This window comes from Pongo pygmaeus, chromosome 16 (assembly GCF_028885625.2).
Source record: "Pongo pygmaeus isolate AG05252 chromosome 16, NHGRI_mPonPyg2-v2.0_pri, whole genome shotgun sequence".
In the NCBI taxonomy this organism is placed as follows: Eukaryota; Metazoa; Chordata; class Mammalia; order Primates; family Hominidae; genus Pongo; species Pongo pygmaeus.
The window spans coordinates 106392371-106409945 of record NC_072389.2 but is presented as its reverse complement, the minus strand read 5'-3'; the positions used below and the strand labels follow the sequence as shown (position 1 = coordinate 106409945).

General features: G+C 39.1%; 1 protein-coding gene across 2 annotated transcripts in view; it reads right to left on the bottom strand.

The window, feature by feature from the left end:
* Positions 1–17575, bottom strand: part of ASB7 (ankyrin repeat and SOCS box containing 7) — a 48644-nt gene that overhangs the window by 13191 nt on the left and 17878 nt on the right. For both annotated transcript variants that reach the window (XM_054451024.2, XM_054451025.2), the window contains exon 5: positions 8003–8608. In XM_054451024.2, the coding sequence (XP_054306999.1) occupies positions 8003–8608 (606 nt within the window). The remainder of the gene's footprint in view (positions 1–8002; positions 8609–17575) is intronic.

Below are 17575 nucleotides of genomic sequence, written 5' to 3'. Positions count from 1 at the left end.
ATCCAATTCACTTAAAAATAAGAAAAAATCCACAATCAATCGAAATAAATTTTTATGTAAAAAAAAAAGCTGCTTTCCAAAACAAAAAGGATTTTTGTGAGAAACAGCACCTCTTACAGTTTTCTGCAAATCTCTTTTAATGTCTGGCTTCACAGAAGGCAGCTGGAGTCAAGAGATGTGCTTCTGCATTTCATCTGTTACATGCTGTCTTGACTGGAGCACCTGAAGAAAATCCAGCCTTACTCAGATATGCAGTTGGAAAAGGAAGGAATTTTTAAGTAACTTTTTTCAAGTAACTCTGGATCTTCTCTGATACTCCATCAAAACTAGACAAGTGGGTGTTTCTTAATGGTTAGTTACAATATGAAATCTGGAACCAAACTGATGAACCTTCGTACTCTGTTACATTAAAATCCATTGGTTCACCTTGCACTTGAAATGTATCGTTTATCCATGTGTGATTGTTGTCACATTATGCACTAGTCATTTGGAAAACAAGGTTCATTGGGTTATATGGATCTTCCAAATGTTGACCTGTTCCATTATATGAGATCAAAAAATCACTTTTGTTAACATCTTCACTGATTGAAGAAGTCTCTAGATACTAGGACTCTCACAGCAGCAAATACAAGTTTTCTAAAATCCTCATTTGCAAAGCTCAAATTTTATGACTCGCCATAAGTCCTGTCAGTTGTTTTCCTTAAAGTGACAAGTGAATTTTACTCATTTTCAAGAAAATGTCTGCCAAATACCCAAGACTAAATGGCTAGAGTTTAGTTGTTGCTCTTTCAAGTAAAAATGGTGTTCCATGAAAAAGCTGCCGGTTCAGCTCAAACAAATTGAAGTTGCTTTTCCTCAATGAAATCACTGCACTTTGGTATGCAGTAAGAATACTTGCCATTTCCATCCCACAGAAAATTTAAAAAGTATTCGCAGAGACAAGATTTAATAAAATTAATTTTACCGCTTCATCACAGACATTCCTAAGTGGAATTGGAATGTTTTTTCCTGAGGGTGTCTGGCGGTGAACAATGACCAGTACCGGCTGGGGCCACTGTCTCGATTCACGCTAACATGCCAGCAGTTTCACCTACCACTGCTTGTACACCATCAACACAAATTTCATCACAGTGAAAAAGGCAAATCACATCTTAGTATTGTTAGGAAATTAGTTTTGATCTCATAGGCACCTAAAACAATCTTGAGGAGCCCCGGCTAAAGTCCACACTGAAAAACATCATTCTAACATAAATAAATAAATAAATAAATAAATAACCATTTTTGTTTTGTTTTAAATCACAAGAAGCAGAAAATCACAGCCGTTAAGAGTGGTTAGTGGCAAGGATTTTTAAAAGGGAGGGACTTGGGGACTATGTTCCAATTCCCCTGTTTTTCAGAGAAGGAAACTGATCCCAGTGGGGTGTGGGGAGTGTTAAACATCTTGTCCAAGTTTATAAGGCAAGTCAGACACTAGATCAGAAGCCCATTAGCTGCTCTATCATCCTATTCTACTGATTCAACAGCGCCTCTGACACAGGCACAGTACAGCGGGATGATATACAGGAGACACCTGATCCCAGTGGGCAAAACATTAATCAGCTCAAAGGACAACGGACAGATATGTTTTTCCTATTTTAAGTAAAAATGATAAACTAAATAGACTTCCAGTTTTAGTTCCAACATGTAAAGAGCCTGGAAATCATCACTTCCATCCTTACAAGACAAAAAACCTGAACAAACTCAAAGTCAATGACTGACTTTTCATGGATCCATCAGATAACTGAAGATGTGGGGCAAACCTCCACCACAAAATCTGGAGAGGAAACAAATTCAGAGCCATGGCTGAGATCTGTGTACCTGGAGCCGAAGTCACTGAAGCCATAAACTGGTAGGGACACTGAAATGGTAATTTCGACGACTGGCCAGACTGTGAACTGACTGGTCTGAGAGTGACAGCCAGTCTTAGGAAGCCTCCACTCGGCTTGAGTTTTACTCCCAGGAACCCCACCAAGTCCTCAAGGTAAAGAGCCAGTGAAGACCCTCTCAGGGCTCCAGCATGAGGAGGTGAGAGTAACCCTTGCGAAATGCACCCAGAACCTTCTCCATGACAAAGGCCCGTGCCCGGGGGGAAAGACTTTCTCAGAGCCTCATCTCAGAGCCACGAGGAAAGGGCATTCCTGAGTCCAGTCCCCTCTGGCCTCCTGTCTCGCTTATGGGGCTGGAAAAGCTACACAAGAAGATGCAGCCTAGGGACACAGGCCCACTGAAAGACTGAGAGTGAATCAGAAGACTGCAGACCGCTGGCCCTGCCCACACCTTACAACTGTACCAATGGGGCTCCACCGTGTAACAGAGGATGAAAGCCGAGACAGCTGCAGGATGTACCCTCTCTCCAACGAGGCTGCTTAGGGAAGCCCAACGCCAAGACACGGGACAGAAACAAGGGCACTGCAGGGACCGGAACCCTCTGGCACCCACAGCTGCAATAAACATGACACACAGCCCAATTCACAGCCAATTAATAAAAAGCCTCGCGTCAAAGAACTGTTTACCTCAGTTTCTGTTACCCACCATGTCTAGCTTCGGTAAAAAATATCACGAAACATACTAAGAGGCAAGAAAAAAACACAGTCTGGAGAGACAAAACAAGCATCAGAACCAGACTTAAATATGACACAGGTGTTGGAATTAGCGGCCAGGGAATTTAAAACAACCATTAATTATTAAGATTAATGAAATTATTAGATGGTAATTGTAAAATCCTGTCTTAATGCCTTAATAAGCAGCAGTTCTGAGGAGGTGAAATTCTCAACACAGTACAGATGTGGATGTCACTGACAAAAGGAAAAAGGAGTGACAAGGTAACCTCCAACAGTGCTGTACCTTGTCTGCTGAGGCAAACAAACCTTTGACTCCACTTTGCGTTTTGAACCTTTCCCCCTACATAAAGGGTAAAAAGCCTCACAGTGAAAGGAATTCCTAGGTAGAAAGCCTCTTTTCTGCAAATAATCTAGCCAATCAGACACCGCCTCCTTCCCAGTGGCATTCTCCAGGAGGGAGCCGTCCTATTTACTGCTATCTTACCTTTCACTGGACTGTGTTACTGAAAGTTTCCTCCAATTTCCATACCATTTGCACAAGGAACTGCAGCTACTATTTCTTTCTTTCTTCTTTTGAGATGGAGTCTCACTCTTGTCACCCAGGCTGGAGTGCAGTGGCGCGATCTCAGCTCACTGCAACTGCAGCCTCCCGGGTTCAAGAGATTCTCCTGCCTCAGCCTCATGAGTAGCTGGGACAATAGGTGCATGCCACCACACCCAGCTAATTTTTGTGTTTTTAGTAGACACGGGGTTTCACCATGTTGGACGGGCTGGTCTCTAACTCCCGGCCTCAAGTGATCCACCTGCTTTGGCCTCCCAAAGTGCTGGGATTACAGGTGTCAGCCACTGCACCTGGCCCTCTTTTCTTTCCAATGCTTTCCTTTCACCTACAGAAGTGGCTCAGTGAGAACACTACTTACCTTGCCAGGTCTATAATTTGTGCTTAAGCATTCTGAGGTGGGGTTTTCCCCAAAAACACACATTTTCTCCTACTTCTCTTTGAACAAAATTCCAGTTGTGCCGATCATTAAAGCCTCACTTTTATATGTGTGCATACGTGAATATGTATATGATTAAACATTCTCGCTAGTCACCGCCTGAGGCTCAGCTTTCTCATGGAATCTCTTTCTAAAAGGTTTCATATTCGGAATAACTCCTTGGTCCATACATTGACTATGGGAGTTTACATTGTGAGCAAGAAGAGAAGAAAAAAAAAATCACTAACTCACTATCTGATTCTTCAGGATGGGTGGTATTATTTACTCCTCAAGCTTTACTGAGGAAAAATCTTTTCACAAAGTTAGAGTACTGTACCTGCTAAACAACAACTGCTTGTGTCACCCTTTTCTTGTGCATAACCACTAAGTTTCTCTTTTGAATGGGGAAAACATTCGCACAACCTTCTGCTTTTCACCTGAGGCTGAAGAACTGTAACCAATGCCCACATGTCAGAGCCTCCGGGATCCTCTTAGTTCCGGAGTGGTGTGTGTGCAAACATTATTTACACATTATTCCACTTCGTGTGCACGAGCCTGAGAATGAGGGCCTCCTAAGTTTTGTGCCCTGGCCACCTCACTTGCTTCAACCTAGTCCTGGCCCAGGCACAAGGGGCTATTTACCTCCAGAATGTCCACTGCTGTCTGTCCTCACCACCATTTATTTCTCTTTCTTTTCTTCCTTCCTTCTTCTTTCCTTCCTCCTTCCTTCTTCCTTTCCTTCCTTTCTTCCTTTCCTTCCCTTTCCCCTTTCTTCCCCTTTCCCCTTTCCCCTCCTTTCCTCTCTTTCTTTCTCTTTTCTTTTTTCTCTTGAGAGAGTTTCACTCTTGTCACCCAGGCCGGAGTGCAGTAGCACAATCTTGGCTCACTGCAACCTCTGCCTCCTGGGTTCAAGCGATTCTCCTGCCTCAGCCTTCCGAGTAGCTGGGATTACAGGCATGTGCCACCATGCCTGGCTAATTTTTGTATTTTTAGTAGAGATGGGGTTTCACCATGTTGGCCAGGCTGGTCTCAAACTCCTGACCTCAGGTGCTCCGCCCGCCTCAGCCTCCCAAAGTGCTGGGATTACAAGCATGAGCCACTGCGCCCAGCCGTCACCAACATTTCTACTTGACATCGGTCACACCTTCACTGTTCTCTCTTTAATTTACTCATTCCATTTTTTTTTTTTTTTTTTTTTGGCTACAAGTAAAAAACCAAAAACTGGCTTCTTATAAACACTGCCAACTAAGCATGACGCAGCTTTCCTTCCACAGGTGACACTCATTATTCAGGCAGGTGCTCTGGCTCCTCTTAGCTGTGTTTATCATTCCTGGGCACAGAGAAGTGGCTCCTCCATGGATGGGCCCTGCTGCGCTCCTGCCATCCTGGAAGGGGGATGTTCTGAGGTCTGAATGCTGGACAGCGGGCTGGCTGGGCCCTGCTGCGCTCCTGCCATCCTGGAAGGGGGATGTTCTGAGGTCTGAATGCTGGACAGCAGGCTGGCTGTAGGGAACAGCAACAGCAGCTCTTCATGTTGGCCTCTCCCCCTACTCAGCACCAACAAGTCACAGGCAGATGCTACTTTATTACCAAGCCACGGGTGCGCTCTGCTTTTTTTTGTTTTTGCACTATATAGATCAGAGTTTTTATGGCAATTTTTCCAAAAGGCCAGAGTAGTTTTTAAATTCTGGTATTATAATTTTTTTGGTCTCTTCCAATTTAAATAATCTGTTTCTAGTCAAAACAGTGTGATGAAGAGTAAAACGTCCCTGAATGAAGACCACCATGTGGCCCCTCTGCTGTCCTTATACCTCAGCAGTCTGCGATCTCCAGTCATAAGCCAACAGCATGATGCCTGGGGCTGCAGTGCTCACAGCACGCAGGCTAGAAGCTCTCAGCTTTGATTTAGTGCTCCCTGAACTAACCAACGTTCTTTCAAGCTGCTTTTCATGAGAAAGCTCAGTCCAGAGCATCAGCCACAGCTGCTCCTTCTAGCCCATATTGTTCACCAGGAAAAGAAAACCTATTTAGAGCCAAAGAACACACAGGTGAAGAAGAAACACCAAATTTGCTTTTGGCAGGAAGCACCACTGGAGAGTCAAGAAATACTAAATTATGTTGAGGCACCCTAAGACAAAGGACAACTGGAGCCTTAACAGACAAGAGGGCCCTGCACTCAGGAAAGCAGTCCGTGCTTCCTCAGTCTCCACCCCTCGTTGTGCGCAGTCAACCAGACTGCCAGGACTTACTGAGGACCTCCTAGGCGCACAGCTCTGCTCCTAAGCCAGACAGAGGCAGTGCCCACTGACGTTTCTATCTGCTCAAATTTTAAAGTGCATGTGAGTCTTTAACTCAACATTCCTGCTGTCCAACAGCACTGCTAGGGGCAGCTCTGAGGGCTCAGGGACACACGGCAGCTGCCCACATGCTTGTCCTGCCCAGCGGCTCCTCTCGGCCACCTGGCTGCGTGCCTCCATGTACAGACTCTGAACAGTTGTATACAGGGTTGAAACTGGGAGGCTTGAGTTGAATATGAATCTAAATATTTGCTCTGTTAGTGGCAAGCCAGTCCTTGCTGTTAATCCACCCTCACTTTATTAGTTACACATTTTATCTTGAAAAACAATTACAAAGAACAAGAACATTTTAAGTGTTAAGTGCATTATAAATGTTAACTCATTTAATCCTCATAACAAGCGTATATTATCTTAATTTGAAGGTGAGGACACTAAGGCACAGAGAGATTAGGTGACCTGCCCAAGGTCACAACTAACATGTGATAGAGTTAGGGCTCAAACTCTTGCAGTCTAGCTCTAGTCTATGCCATTAACTGCTGAACAAAGTATTTTAAAAAAAGGGGCTGAGGCATTTAAATGAGTATATAACATGCCTTCCTGAGGGCGGCCACCCTCATCATAACTAAGTCTCTAATGTAGAAGTTGAGAGAACAGCAGCAAGGCAAGCAGAGCTGCAGCACCGCGGGAATCACACCTCCCATCTGTGGCTACTTCTGTGTGTCTCAGAAGCTTTCTGCAATGGAACACCCAGCAGTCAGCCCCAAATGCCTCTCCCAAGGCAGGCAGACCTGTGTGGACCAACAAAGGAACCACTAGGCCCTTGTGGCCATTTAAACTTAAATCGCAATTAAATAAAATTGAAATTTCAGTTCCTCAGTGGCAACGGTCACATTAACAGGTGCTCAACAGCCACAAGGGACCAGTGGCTACTATACTGGACAGCAAAGAGAGACCATTTCCAACATTACAGATACTGGTACTGGCCAGCACTAAGTAGACTAAGTAGTGTGATTTCTTCTTACGCTTTAGTCTGAAAACATTAATGATAATAATTGCATCTTTTCTTCCATGAATCTGCAAAATTCAAATTACATTTTGTTTCTTCATAAAGCAAATCTGTACTCCAAAGGTCAGCTCCAAGGGGTAGAGTGGGTTACTTACAAGCAGGTCAAGTAAAGCCCTTGTCCTCTAGCAGCTGGTACCCAGGATGTTAACATGTCTTCTTGTATAATAATGACCGAAGGTTCAAAACCAGTGAGGAAAAATGAACTCATTAAAAAGTTCAGCAGACAGCAAAATCAATTTCGTTTACAGATTTTAGCTTCATGTTGGACATTAAGCATGAGACACACATTCAACTGGTCACATGGAAGCTTGACAAGAGAGGATGGCTAAGTACACACAAGCTGATACCCCATCAGAGGAACAACTAGGACGCACGCGTTACTACAGAAAGTGGGCCAGACACTTCCAGGCTTTAAATAAAGCACCCACACAAAAACGTTCAAATACAATGAAAGCCATGTTGTCCAGGGACAGTGGTGTCAAACTTCCCACTGCTAGCAAATATTTTCTTACAACAATTTCTAGCATCCTTTACTTCCACTAGCAATATCCCTAAATAAACAGCACCACTGTTCCATTTCATGTGGGTTCTCATGAAGCAGAAAAGCCACAATTAAAACGTGAACAACTTAGCAATAAAGCACAAATTCTAGGATATTTTCACAGGTAAGGAAATCTAAAATCCAAAATTCTCCCTCTAACTCCTCAACTCGTAGTCAATGGAAGCCAGGTAAGATTCTCCTTATGACCAACAGGAATTGCCTTGTTCTAACAAAGATCTTTGTTCATTTAAAAAAAATTCTCCTCTCTGTCCTTCTCTCCATTCCTTCCCTCACTCTTATTGTCTACCCCTATTACATTTAGAAACACAATTGAATTTTTATGAAATCTTGTGATACAGTCAAAGTTATTTTTTTATTTCAGAAGAATGAGGCATCGCTTACCAAGCAGTGGTTATAGGAATGATTAATATCTAGTCATCTTAAGTTGCAAAAACACATTAAGCTCCTCAGAAGATGCAAATTTAAAAAAAATGCAATAAAGTAATAATTATATTACATACTTGTGACTTCTTGTAAGAAATCCAAACATGGTCGACTACTTCCAGAAATACTTATTGAAACAGCCAATGGGGTCTGTCCTTCATAGTTCCGTGTGTTCGTGTCTGCTCCATAATTATATAACATCCGTGCACAGAGCACATCATCCCTAAGGGCAGATAAGTGTAAAGGAGTCTGTCCGTCTTCTAAGCGACCCAAGTTTGTGTCTGCCCCTCTCTGAAGGAACATTCGGCAATAAGAGTGATTGCTTTTGATCACGGCGTATCGCAACAGGAAACCATTCTGAATGTCGATGTTGGCATTGTGGTCCAGGAGGATTTTCACACAGCTTGACCTCTCTCGGATAATGGCGAGCTGAAGCGGTGTGGTACCTTTATCACTGAGTGGGTCAACCTCAGCCTTGAACTCCAGGAGAAGCCGGACAAATGAGTCCCTGCCGTAGTGGGCAGCCACATGGAGGGGAGTCCAGCCGTCATTGCTTTTTGCATTAATGATGTCGCTCCTGTATTCAGATTCTAACATCAAGCGTGCAATGCGGGCCCGGCCATGCATGGCTGCATAATGAAGAGCCGTGAAGCCTCCGATTAAGTCTTTAACTGTAGGATCAGCTGGAGTTAAAACCAAAATGAAAGTATTAGCAGACTCCAAGACAAAACAACAAACATCACCATGGCACAGCAAACTGGCCAATTCTCATATAAAATGTGAAGCAACCAAACACTGTAATGAATATCAAGTACTTTTTTCCTCAGTTTAATTCAAGTCTGGTTTTAATGGAAAATAAATTTTGTAGAATGTTATCACGTCTGGGTTAATGAAAGGAGAAAGACAAAGTGTTTAAAAAGATATACACAAAAAACACGGAGTACAGATCACCACATCCCCTGTCTTTGCTAATTTAACCAACTGCCTTTGGCTACTCAACTCCTTCATCTCTGCACTGTTTCATGTTTCTCTTCTGTTTTGAACTTTTTGTTTTATTTTCTCTTGTGCTTCTTCTCGGTCTTAAAGAGAAGCATGTGTAGCAACATCTGCTGCTCTAAATTACAGATATACTATGGTCTGGCACACTGTGTTGTTTTAGGGTATATTAAGTAATAAGAAAAGTTTTTCTGTGGTCTGTAAAAATTCCAAAGCATCTCAGATATATGTCAAGTAATCTTGATAAATTGTTTTTTCACAAGATAGAAGTCTATTCTGAATTCTTAGTTTTACATGAACTTTGGAGTTTATAAGAATTAAGCAATACATTATGTGAATAACCTCAGCATTGTATAAATATTTTCTAAAACAGTTCCAAAAACCTCTCCTAATTGACCGATCTCTGGGGAAGAAAAAACAACTATAATAATTTATCTGCTATGTGACTCAAGTCACAGACTTTTGTCACTGGCCCCAGATCTTTCATTAAGCCAAAGGTTGGTTCTTGATGGCGTTCACCCCATGGCATCCCTGGCTGGGGGCAGAAGAGGCACGAGGACTGGTTATGCCGGGCACTTCCTGGAAGCCAGCAATTCCATGTAAAAGATAAATTGATCAGACCTAACTACCCAGGATGAAAATGCTCTCTTCTTGTAAAAGTCACCTTCATTTTTGGCTTGTTAATAAAAGAAAAAAACATTAATGTTTTACACACACACATACACACACACAGCCTCCACAGGTGAGTAAAAACTCACGTATTGTTTCATAAATGTTATTTAGGTCTAGAACATATTATGACAAATGGTTCTCTTAGAAAAATCTGAGGCAGAAAACTGTATGTAAAATAATAATACTGTGGAGAGTATTTCAGTGAAGGAGTTGCTAACAAAACCTATATACAAAGTAGATTTTTTTAGGTAAGCCACATCATGTAGATTTCTAAAAACATTTACTGTAAAGTGACAGTACACAATGGTAGTATTAGTTTTATCTATTTAGGGGAAATAAGGGCATCATATCTACCTTGGTCTTAACTAAAAGAAAAATACACAGTACCTGTTTACTATAGGACTTAAATTTAAGTAGGGCAAGAACATTTTAACACAGCATTTTGCTGCCATCTGCTGGTAAGGCATGAGCATGATACTAATGTTTCCACTGGGCAGATACTGCTGAGCCCTCAAGTCACTCAAGCCGGTTTCAGGTGCATCACTTACCAAAAGTTCGAAGTCAGGCGTGAAATCTACAAGATGCCCTCCCATTCAAATGAAACAAAAAATCTTGCCAAAGGTCATTTCTAATCTATACCTGGCCAGTCAACTGCTTGCAGACATTCCCTCTTAATCTGCAAGTGAAATTTAAGAATACTTTCTTTCACTTCTCCCACCCTTCAGCCACCATCCTTATTTGTATCCTATACTCATTCTATTTGACGGTAAAATTAAAATTATGTTACAAAACACTGCACTTGCATCTTTGGTTTCCATTTCAGGTCTCTTCCAGGTTTATGTACATTTTGATGCTACACCGAGCTAAGGAAAAACAGGATTAACACACACAACAATGATCTGCATAGTCTCTGTTAAAATCAAATGGGAGATTAGAAAGCAATGAAAATGCAAACAAAATGTAATTTAAAGATTATTAGCCCATGAAATAAGGTAAGAAAAATATCTCATTTGTAACAGCAACATAAACTACAAAAGGCCTAGACAGTAATTCAGTAAGAAATGTACAAGATGTGAAAAGAAAACATTAACTGAACTCATGTTACTCTGTATCCACTCAAATGTCCTTTAATCAAAAAAAGAAAAGCCTTCCCCAAACATTTCATCTAAAACAGCAACCCCACCAAACTTATTACTTTGTCCCCTTATCAAACATTTTCTCCCCAGGTGGAACTTATTTTAAATAAGCTGTAGCATAATCTCAACAAGTTCATTCAAATTTACCAGAAAAAAAAATTTAATGTATATAAACAGAAGCAAAGAAACATCACCTATGAATATGAGGGGATTTTTTTTTTCTAACAGCTTTATTGAGGTAAAATGCATTCACTTTAAGGGTACAGATGATGAGCTCTGATAATTGTATACAAGTATATAACCCACCACCCTATTTAAAATATACAACATTCCATCATCTCAAAAAGTTCCTTCATCTCTCTTTAGCCCTTCCTCTGGGTCCCAGACAAACCACTGGTCAAAAAAAAGTTTTGTCATTTCTGGAAATTCATATTAATAGAATCATATGTAGACTTCTGTATTTGACTTACTTCACTTTGCATGATGTTTCCGAAATACTTCCATGTTGTATCAACAGTTCATTCTTTCGTATTGCTGGATAGTACTGTATACTATATAGTTTTTTTAATCAATTCATGAGAAGATGGGCATTTGAGTTCTTACCAATTTGAGCCTATTTGAATAATGCTATCATGAATTAATATATGAGAGAGAGAGAGAGAGAGACAGAGAGAGAAGGAGACAGAAGGAGAGAGGGACAGAGTGTGTTTTCATTTCACTTGGGTTTAACACCTATGAGAGACTTGCTGGGTCATATGTTAAATGCACATTAAACTTTCATAAGTTCCTTTTTAAATGGCTACACCATTTTACATTCTCATCAGCAATGGATGAGTTCAAACTGTTCTACATCTTGGTATCATTAGTAATTTTAATTTCCCTCATTCTAGGGAGGTAAAATCGTGGCTTATTGTGCTTTTAATTTCTATTTCCCTAATAACTAGTTATACTGAACTTAATCATATACTGTTTCGTGAATTGTCTGTTCACCTCCTTTATCCATTTTTATTGGTTGTCTCCTCATGAATGAGTTGTACAAATTCTGTGTATATTCTGGATACAAGCCTTTTGTCAGATGTGTCTTGTAAATATTTTCTCCTCGTTTGTTGCTTGCCTTTTCATTTTCTGTATTATGTTTTGAAGAGCAAAACTCTTAATTTTGATGAAGCCCATTATTTATTTTACAGTTTGTAGTTTTGTATCCTATTTTAAAAATCTTTGCTCAATGCATCGCCACAAAGTTTTTTTCTTCTAGGAATTCTGCACTTTTAACTCTCACATTTAGATCAATGGCCCATAATTAATTTTGGTGTGTGGTATAACGTAAGTTCAAGGTTCACTACTCTCCACAAAGATATCTACTTGTTCCAGCACAATTTGTTAAAAGGACTCTTTTCTTAATGATTTACCCTAGTGTCACTGCTGAAAATCAATTTACCATAAAAGTGTAGCTCTATTTCTTAATTCTGTTTTGTTCCATTGACCTAAAAGTCTCTCCATACACCAATCCCACACTGTCTGACTACCGTAGCTTATAGTAAGTTTTAATAGCAGGTAGCTTAAGTTCTCTAGCCTTCTTTAAAATTATTAATATTTGGGAAAATAAATTTTAGAATCAGCTTGTCAATTCTTCAAACAAGCCTGCTGGAATTTTGATTAGAACTCCACTGACTCTAAGGATGGCAATCTCTCCAAAATGATCTAAACAATATTGATTCTTCCAAACCATAAACATGGGATAGTTCTCTATATAGGTCTTCTTTAATTCTCTTCAGCAATGTTTTATAGCTTATATACGTCATGCATACCTTTTGTTAAATTTATTCTTAAATATTTTAAACTTTGTTGCTATTATGAGCTAAAATTCCATTTTCCAAATGATGACTGCTGATAGAAATAAAATTGATTTTTGTACACTGACTTGTGTATTCTATAATCTACCCAAAGTCACTCTTAGTTCTAGAACACATTTGTAGTTTTCTTGCCAGGGTCTACATGCACAATTATGTTCTCTGCAAATAAAGACAGTTGGACTTCTTTCTTTCCAATTCATGACCCTTGATTACTGCTCTGCCCTCATTCCACTGGTTAGAACCTACAGTAGGACTGAATAAAGTGGCAAAAGCACAGACCCTTCCCTTGGTTCCTGATCTTAAAAGGAAAGAATTCAGTAGTTCATCACCCGGGAAGCTGTAGCTTTTCTTTGCTTTGGAAATCACCTTCTGCTTCTGGTTTCCCGTCTTTCTCATGAAGGTATTTAAGACTGTCCCATTTTCTGAATCTACTGAAATGATTGTTAGGTATTTATGTTTTACTTTAATGTGACAAATTACTCAGCCTATTGATTTTCAGATGTTAAACAAATATTGTACTCCTGGAATAAATACTACTTGGGTATAATATCTTTTTTTTATACACCAATAGACTGGATTTGCCAATATTTCGTGAAGAATTTTTGTACCTATTGTCATGAAAAATATTGGCTTATAGTTTTCTTCCTTTCTTCCAAGGTCTTTGTTTGGTCTGTATCAGGGCTACACAAGCCTCATACAACAAGCTTGGAAGTGTTCCCTCCTCTGTCAAAAAATTTGTGTAGAATTCTTATGTCCTTTAATATCTGAAATAATTCAATGAGAAGCCAGCTGGACCTAAAGTGTTCTCAGTGAAAAGTTTTAATTATGAGCTAGATTTCTTAAATTGATATAAGGCTATTAATCTATTTTTTCCTTGGTCAGTTTTAGCAATGTGCATCAGGAAATCTGTCCATTTTTCCTCACGGCACAAAGGTGCCCATTATACTCCTAATCTTTTTGATGTCTAGAGGATCTGTAGTGACATACCCCTTCCATTCTTTTTAAATTTTTTTACTCGTATGTGATATTTTACATGTTTACTGGGTACATGTGAGTATTTATTACATGCACAGATCAAGTCAGAGTATTTGCGTTATCCATCATCACCCTGAGCATTTATCATTTCTATGAGCTGGGAACATTTCAAGTCTTCTCTTGCAGCTACTCTGAGATACATAATACATTGTTGTTAACTACAGTCACCCTATTCTGCTATTGAACGTCAGAACTTATTTCTTCTAACAAATGGAACCCATTAACCAACCTCTCTTCATCTCCTCCTACCACCAGCATACCCTTCCCAGCCTCTGTTATCTATCTTCTATTCTCTACTATCGAGAGGCCAACTTGTTTAGCTTCTACACGAGTGAGAACATGATATTTGTCTTTCTGTGCTTGACCTATTTCACCTCACATGATGATCTCGTCATCTATGTGGCTGCAAATGATCTCATTTTTTATGGCCAAATTGTATTCTACTGTGTGTGTATACCACAATGGACAGTTAGGTCGATTCCAAATCTCTGCTATTGTGAATAGTGCTGTAAAAAACACACAAGTGCGTGTATTCCTTTGACATACTGATTTCATTTCCTTTGGATACTCAGTAGTGGGACTGCTGGATTATATAGTATTTCTATTTTTAGTTTATTTGAGAAATGTCCAGTTTTCCACAGAGGTTGTACTAATTTACAGTCCCACCAATGCCATATTAAGAGTTTTCTTTGACTGCTGGATTACATAGTATTTCTATTTTTAGTTTATTTGAGAAATGTCCAGTTCTCCACAGTGGTTATACTAATTGACAGTCCCACCAACGTTGTATTAAGAGTTTTCTTTTCTCTGCCTCTTCGCTGGCATCTGTTATTTTTTGTCTTTTTAACAGTAGCCATTACAACTGGGATAAGATATCTCATTGTGGTTTTGATTTGCATTTCCCTGATGATTAATGATGTTGAGCAATTTTTCACATACCTGCTGGACATCTACATGTCTTCTTTCGAGAAATGTCTATTTGTGTCCTTTGCTCACTTTTGTTTTTTTGAGATGGAATTTCACTCTTGTTGCCCAGGCTGCAGTGCAGTGGCACGATCTTGGCTTACTGAAACCTCTGCCTCCCAGGTTCAAGTGATTCTTCTGCCTCAGCCTCCCACGTAGCTGGGATTACAGGCATCCACCACCACGTGGGCCCAGCTAATTTTTGTATTTTTAGTAGAGATGGGGTTTTACCATGTTGGCCAGGCTGGTCTTGAACTCCTGGCCTCAGGTGATCCACCCACCTCAGCCTCCCAAAGTGCTGGGATTACAGGTGTGAGCCACCACGCCTGACCCGCCCACTTTTTAATGGGATTATTTGTTGTTTTTACTGTTGAGTTCCTTGTATATTCTGGATATTACAATGTCCCTTGTCAGATGCCAGTTTGCAAATATTTTCTCCCATTCAACAGGTTGTCTCTTCATTCTATTAATTGTTTCTTTTGCTGTATAAAGGTTTTTCAGTTTCTAAAATATAGTCCCATTTGCCTATGTTTTAGTTGTCTGTGTTTCTGAGGTCTTAGCCATAAAATCTCTGCCTAAACCAATGTCCTGAGGTGTTTTCCCTGTTTTCTTCCAGTAGATGTGAGGTTCCAGGTCTTATGTTTATGTTTTTAATCCATCTTATGTTGTTTTGCATATGGTGAGAGACAGGGTCTGGTTTTACTCTTCTACATATGGATATCCAGTTTTCCCAGCAACATTTCCCTGAGGAGGGTGTCCTTTCCTCAAAGTATGTTCTTGTTATCTTTGTCCAAAATCAGTTTGCTAAAAATACGTAATTTCTGGATTCTCTGTTCCATTGGTCTGTGTCTGTTTTTAGGTCAATACCATGCTGTTTTGGTTACTAGAGCCTTGTAGTATATTTTGAAGTCAGGTAGTGTGATGCCTCCAGCTTTGTCCCTTTTGCTCAGGATTGCTTCAGCTATTTGGGCTCTTTTTTGGTTCCATATGAATTTTAGGATTGTTTTTTCTAATTTTGAAAAACTGACGTTGGTGTTTTGATAGAAGTTGCATTGAATCTACCGATTGCCTTGGATAGAAGAGTCATTTTAACAATATTAATTCTTCCAATCCATGAGCATGGGATGTCTTTCCATTTGTTTGTGTCCTCTTCAATTTGTTTCATCAGTGCTTTGTAGTTTTCCTTGTAGAGATCTCTCATCTTCTTGGTTAAATTTATTCCTAGGTTGCTGGTTTTTTTTCTTTTTTCTTTTTTTTTTTTTTTTGTAGCTATTATAAGTGAGATATCTTCATGATTTCTTTTTTTGCCTGTTTCATTACTGGTATATAGAAATGCTACTGATTTTTGTATGTTGATTTTGTATCCTACAACTGTACTGATTTATCCGATCTAAGAGTTTTTTAGGTAAAGTCTTTAGGTTTTTCTAGATATAAGATCATATCATCAGCAAAGAGGAACAATTTGACTTTCTCTTTTCCAATTTGAATGCCTTTTATTCCTTTCTCTTGCTTGACTGCTCTGGCTAGGATTTCCAGTATTACAGGGAATCTCTCTTCCACTCTTGATACTGGTTATGTATCTTTTCTCCTGTTTTTTTTTTTTTTTTTTTCACCATTCTAGACAAAGATTCATCAATTTTATTGATCCTTTTCAAAGAATCCTTTTTTTTGTTTTTTAGTTCCATCTATCTTCTCTATCATTTGACCATTTTCAATTCCACTGATTTCAATTATTCTCTTTATTATTTCATTCTTTTTACTTTGGGATTGATTACTGGATTCTAGAAGTATACAGAAACTGTTTCAATATAGCTCCTTTCTTTGCGCAATTACTGTCATATATTTCATCTTTACGTTATAAGCCCAACAATTTAATTTCATAATTATTGTCTTATATTTTATTTTAAAAGATGAAATGATGATAAAAATATATTTATACTGTCTGTGGCAAAAGTACTCAAAGGTAAAAGAATAGCATTTCCTAATAACTGCTGTCAATGATAGACTTTCAGCTTTTCTTCTACACATTTTTAAGAAATTATACATAGCTGTAACCATACTCTAATTACTGAATTGCTTCTCTATATTTGGGCATTGAGAATGCCTACGTTTGAAAAATTATATACAATGAAAGGTAGGCTTTTTTTAAAAAATACATCATGACATTCAGAAAGGCAAAACTTTTGTATAGAAAATATTTCCTGCTTTTAAGACTGATTCCTCTAGCCATGTTAAAAGAATTATATTTAATCTAATCATTAATTAAACTTAATTTAAATAAAGAGTTAATATAAATTCTATATTGGCAAGATAAACTACTGTTTTTAAGACTTCAATACATACTACTAAACTGCTTTCCAAATGTACTCTCATAAATTCCATCAGTGTGCCAGTGTCACCACATTTGGAATTATCATTTGCAAAATCTTTCATTTTTGAAATGCTAAAAATATTTTTCACTGTTCTTCTGTGCATTTCTTTGATCACCCCCTTATCTCCTACTTTTTTTCATGTGTTTCACCAAAAGGATTTTACCTACTTTATCGAAAGGGTTTCTCAGGTTCCTCTGGGGATTTGCTTTATAGACTTAACTTCTAGAGCTTTAGCCAACTGCCCTTAGGCCAATTTGCATAAACACTGAATCTGAAGATGAATAAATGCACTAAGACATTGTCTCTTCAACGTTATTTTCTTGAAATGTCCAGCACGGTCTTGCAGTTTTTAGAAGACTCAAAATTGGAAAATGAAAATAATAACGAGTTTGTTACAATTTCCACCCTTATAATAGAGACTCTTCCAACACGATTCTAACAGTACACTAACCTGGTCAGAAAGAATACCAGGATTTGTACAGATGTGCTATTATATGCATCCCATTTGTGTTTAAAATCTCAAACATTTTTGGACGATTGTAAAACCCTAAGTTTTCATCATTTTGAAGCAGGATGCTTGAAAGTAAAGCAGCAAAATATCACTTGTATGCACAGGCCAATGT